Consider the following 5,967-nt stretch of genomic DNA (forward strand, 5'->3'; position numbering starts at 1 on the left):
TCTTCCTATTCATTTCTACACCTTTTTATTAGGATAGAAGTGGACATATTTCTCCTCATTGGGCTAATTATGTAACAGATGGTGAAGCATCTCACTCCACAACCCCCTGGGCTTTTCTGTTGCTTAGAAAATGGCAGAAACCCATTGGGCAAATCAGCAAGTTGTGGCATGAAATGTTTCCCCTTTTAAATGAAATATGTGATCCCCCTGTGAGCTATAACAGGGACCAATGGACCCCTTTAATAAGTAGTCTTGGGTAGATTGCTTTATCTGATCAGTCAAGGACCATCAGCTCAGTGATTTACGTGGACTTTATAGATACCGTACATTGTAACCGTCTCATGATGAAAATAATAATCATATATATATATATATATATATATATATATATATATATATATATATAAAGAGAGAGAGAGAGAGAAATTATAGAGAGTTTTTATATTATTAGTTTGTATTGTTCCAGATTTTAACACTTTTTGCTTTCTGCAGCATTGACGTTATTCACACTTATTGTTGCACTTTTCTTCTGATTAAGAACAACATCTCAGTATTGTGATGTGTCTGTCTGCAGCTTGGTATTATATTTATTTATTTATTTGGTTTATTTTTTTATTTATTTTACGACTTGGGCCGTCTCCTCAGAAAACCTTCCACTTTAGACAGACCACATAATTTGATCTTCCTGAGTTGGCACATTATTGCCTTCTAGTGACTCGAAGCAGCCTGTGAAACATAAAATGATGAACACACATTTAATCAATTGATGGAACTGCCCTTAATGAAGTGTGCATTTCGGGTTGCAATAGAATCCTCCGGAGATTGTTTGATGACTTGCGAGGAGTGTGTTGTTACTAAATGTAAGAGGCTCTATTCACTCTTCTCTTTAGCAATGCAATCATCTTTCATTTCTGATCCTCGATGCTCTTGAGGTGTTAGTGCCAATTTGGCTGGGGATCGTTATTGGGTCGTAAGCTTTTTTTTTCTCTTGTTAATAAATTATAAAGAGGACCTGTCAGGACTTCTTCTACATGTCATGCCACTTGACACTGGAGAGCTACATTTGGGACAGATATGTCTGAAGCCAGGACTGCCAGTTGGTAACAATTGTAGCTTTGGAAAATGGCATTTATCCCGTCAGGTTTCCTTTAAAGGGTCGGATATAACATAGATATTTTTTGTATGCAATATGTCATTACTTGTGTAATGCAACTTTTTATATATATATATATATATTGTCAATGCCTGTTTTTTTTCTTTTGGTGTACTATAAAGTTTTGAGGTCATTGGAGCCATTTTGACACAAAAATGAGTCCAAGATAATTCAAAGGCAAACTTTACATGTATGGTCTGTGTGTAGTGAAATGAGTCATGGGTGAACGTGTAAAAATTTAATTCAATACAGGCTTGGTGAATGTTCTTTTAAGTTTGCTGTCAACCCATTTCATCCATTGATCTTTAGAATGGGTTCCAGTTGGCAGATCCCCTGGGAGATTGTGTTACCAGCATTCGGAAAATGGCAAGCAGGTAAAACAGCCTGTTTGGGCTGGTTGTTTTCATGCCAACTGCTTCATTTCTCTGCATTGGTTCACAAACTTGGCAATTGGTAAACACCTAATGTTTGCCACAAGCTAAAGTTGCAGCAAACTTGAACCTCATCTCTATGTGAAATGCGTCAGTTGAATACCATTGGTTTCTTATTAACTTTTTGAATAATAAAGTCAACAAGAAATAGTTTGTGTGTAGTCAACGTTCAGAATGACAATTAAAAGTCGTTGCTATAAGCCCATTTTTAGCCTTTTGAACTCTTTTTATCTCATTTACCCTCTTCATTGATCCCAATTTATTCTGACAAAATGCCACAATTGAAATCTCCTGATTTTTGTGAAGATTTGTAGAAATAAAGTAGAAATATTGTTTCTCACCAAGTAATGTACAGGGAAGATTTGTGAGCATTCATCATGAAAAGCAAAATGCTAATCTGTAACATTATTACTATAACATATTGCCGAAGTTGTTTCTTTCTGGTAAACTTAATATTTTAGTCTTCTAACAATGTGCTTTTGTTCGTTTTAGCATGGAAAAGAAACCGGAAAACTTCAGTCGCCTCTGAAAGAATCGACCCTAGAGAACTGGATTCAACCACCGGTAAAAAGATGTTTTATTTTTATATTGTAAATGTTCATGTGTCACTTGAAGATGTTTTCATAGAGAAACAATCAGTCTTTTTTATTACCGGTAATACTATACCCAAGTTTTTATGTAGTGTCTTTACCTTCTAAGGCACTGTACAGAGTACAGAGAATGGCGGGTACCATGAATACATATGTAGTTCATGCACAGTACTATTTATGCACCCAGCTATACTGATTTATCTTTTTTTTTTCAAAAACTTTACCCATGTTATGTGTGCTCAAGGTCTTATCTCTTTACATTTGTAGTATACCTAGAATGGTGGTCTGACAACTCTGGCAAGTGATTAGTCTTATTTTAGAGCTGGTGTGAATTTTTTTGGGCTACCTACTTCAATAACCCTCATAAATTTACCATAGACTATAGATGGGGCCTTTCAGTCCATGTGGGGTTCTGCATTGGCATGCTTTGGTGGCTAGAATTTAAAAGCACATTTAAAATTATTGTGGGGTGCAGTTGACCTGCATTTTATTTATTTTAGGATTCCTATTGATTTTCATGAGAAGGAATTTGTGCACAGAAACCCACAGTGAACACTGGCTCTATTGGCCCTAAGACTAACTCTCTCCCACCCTTACCATTGCACTAACATGCTATACCAGGTTTGGAAAATTTGGGTATTTATACATTTTTGGTCATTTGGGATTTTTTTTTTTTGCCCAAACTTTCTGGGGCTTCATTGGAAGGGGTCAATATCTTTTCTTACATGTCAACATAGCAGCACTTCTCTGTTCTCTGTGTCATTCGGTGGTCTCATGAATTATTTTAGAGACCTTAAATGTGGACATTGTTACAAAAAGTAGGTAGGCAGCAGTAAAATACTAGTGACTGGCATTACCTGTGGTCTACCTACAGCTGATCTTTTCCCTATTACTGACTTACCATTCCAGTGTGGGAACCTCTATGTGGAGGTTGTCATCTCGGTAAAGGCAGGACTTCTTCATATCAGAATTTTATACCTGATGACTGGTGATCCAATAGGTAATGACAAAGGTGAAGGAAGCGCAGTGCAGGAAGATCCTTGCATTTCAGGTCCTCAGGTACAACTTCCTTTCCAGAATGGAGAACAGTAAGCAACACAATACTGTCACACCAAATCTCACTCTTCCATGTGTTCATGCCGAATTCTGCAAAGATTTTTGGTCCTCAAAACGGATTTGCTAATTTTGTGAACTATAAGTGAAGCAATGCCCTATTCCTTCGATGTCCACAGAAATAAAAACATATTGATGAGACATACAGACCTAATATAGCTTCATAATAATTTATAGACGTTGTATGGCACTCTTTGTTTCTTACAAAAGCCCAATTCCAGCAAAAAACAATATATTAATATGTTGGGTAAGATGTAGGAGGATCATGATTCATGACAATGTGTTTTATTGCTGTTTCTTTCTTCCTGTCCCAGTGACAGTCCTAGGCTAAGTCTACATGGTCCCAATAGTTAAACGTCCATGTTTGAAATGCTCAATAGTTCCAATAGGCCAGTCCACACCACAGTGCTTTCTCAATGAGCATAAAGAAAAGGCATCCTGCAGCGTTTGGAAAGTGTTAAATTGCCCATAAATGCCAAAAACACCCAAAAATGAATTTTATTATAAATATTAATAAATAAATTACATTTTTTTTTAACTTTTTTGGGGTGTGTTTAGACATTTGGGTGGCATTTTCTCCTATTACAATTGAAAACGCCTAAAAATCTGTATGGAATTTGTGTAAACCTTTAAAATTAAAGTCAGTGTAGACTTAGCCTTACATTTTATTTCTTCTACAGGTGTCAAAGACAAAAAAAAGTGAAAGTCCCCATAGTAGGACTACAGATGACAATATAATCCAGACTGATATGATATCTCTTCTCCATGCTATATAAAAATATATATAAGGAAACAAATTGAAGATAGACTTTAAATATTTCATCCAGTAATATATCTATGTACATCCAATGTATTGTGAATATTAGAATATGAGACTGAAAAAAATGCTGAGTTAAGCAGCAGTCCATTAAGTTCACCTCCAAGTAAAGGTAAAACTATTATGTACTATATATATATATATATATTTATTTTTAGAAATTATTACTACGGATACCATTAATTCCAAGGAAATCCTTTAGGTCTTACTCACCACCTATTATATCCCTGAACAATCAGTAATTTCCTTGACACATTGCATGACACCTTGGTGATTGAACTAAGATGAATGAGTTATCTTTTTGACAATTAATGTTGGAATCTGTCACTGACATTCATTACAACTGAAGAAGTTACTGGAATGAGTGCAAAAAAGTCTTCAACCTTTCAGAACAAATCCAATGGAATGTGACTAACTGCTACTAGCTATAATATGACATGCATATAGGGGAATCTTCAAAGCTAGTGAATTGTACAGATTAGCAATCATAATTGGAAAAATTGCTGAAACGCATATTATATATATAAAATATTATCAAATCAATTCTTTAGTTACAAGAGGACTCTACCATTACTTGGGATTAGCCTGCAAACAATGCTAACTTGTCATTTAGAACTAGAATACTCAGTCCTTTTGGGAGTTGCCTGTCATAATTTGGCATTGTCTTTTATGGAGGAATAGATGCAAAGTACAAAGCCTCTTAAAAACCATTATCAAGCATTTTAAAATTGACTTTTATTCTGCTAAACATTTTCCAGGCCATGCAACTGCTACAGACTGCATTGCTGGTTGTGATACATACCTGATCCAGTGACATTGTAGCAGGTCTCTGCAATACAGGCGGACCATAGCTGATGGGGGAGATTGGCAGCAGGGCTGGTTTGGGAGAATAATGTGGTCAATTGCCCAGGACCCCCTTCTCCAGGAGCCCAATTTGCAGAATCATAGAAATATTGCGAGGGGCCATCATTTCATATTTTCTGGTGGCCCTATTTTGTCGGTTCCGGATTGGGAATGGGTTATACATAATTTCTGAAAAACAAATCTCTGGAGAATGTTCTACTGATTGGAAGAACTGAAATCCCTATTGAAAGACAAGGTGGTCCCCATCAGGTTGGGGAGGAAAGGACTGGGTAATACTGAATGTCCTATAGCCAGGCTGTACCTGACCTGCTGCAGTTTCTAATGCAAATTTTGAAAAACTGAATGCATGCAGCAAGATTGAGAAAAAGCAATTTTAGTGGAGGAAATTATCTTGTACATGTGTGCAGAACTGAAGGGGAGTGTTAAGTTTTTCTATACCGGTTGTGTTTTCTTACAGTAACTGTTGTCTTTAAAGCCCAGGAACTGCTGCAGGTAAGGATATTGGGAGTCGTGTTTCCAGATATTGGAATCCATGTTTCCACCTCTCTCTCTACCCGACCATTTATAAAACACCGCTTGTGATGATGCTGTGTCCATGCTTTTTGAAAGGGCGGAGGCTTGACACCAGGACCGATGTGTCATAGATACCCTTCTAATGCTTTGGAGACGGCTTCCAATATTCTTTCAGGCATCAATAAATTCCAGTTAAAAACAACTAAATAAAGAATAAAACCATAACTTATTAAAAGTCTTTTAAAGCCAGGATTAAAATTTATAAAAGATTCTTTTTCTGGAGGCCCGGAAATTAATGGGGAATAAAGAATTTAAGGTAAGATTACAAAAGCTGGTTAACCGGGGAACCTGCGAATTCCCTTATGGGATAAGGAAGGAATTTTTTTTTGGTTTCCGGTAAAACAAATTTGTACGGGGTTTTTTTTACCTTCCTCTGGATCTATAGGGTTTTATATCTGGGATATGTTTACCTCCCTAATAGTTGAA

At 36.4% G+C, this 5,967-nt stretch overlaps 1 protein-coding gene across 1 annotated transcript in view; it reads left to right on the forward strand.

The window, feature by feature from the left end:
* Positions 1-5,967, forward strand: part of LOC140344306 (protocadherin-11 X-linked-like) — a 748,248-nt gene that overhangs the window by 370,278 nt on the left and 372,003 nt on the right. The window contains exon 4 of the mRNA XM_072431379.1: positions 2,077-2,148. Coding sequence (XP_072287480.1) covers positions 2,077-2,148 — 72 coding nt within the window. The remainder of the gene's footprint in view (positions 1-2,076; positions 2,149-5,967) is intronic.

Source organism: Pyxicephalus adspersus, chromosome Z, assembly GCF_032062135.1.
Source record: "Pyxicephalus adspersus chromosome Z, UCB_Pads_2.0, whole genome shotgun sequence".
In the NCBI taxonomy this organism is placed as follows: domain Eukaryota; kingdom Metazoa; phylum Chordata; class Amphibia; order Anura; family Pyxicephalidae; genus Pyxicephalus; species Pyxicephalus adspersus.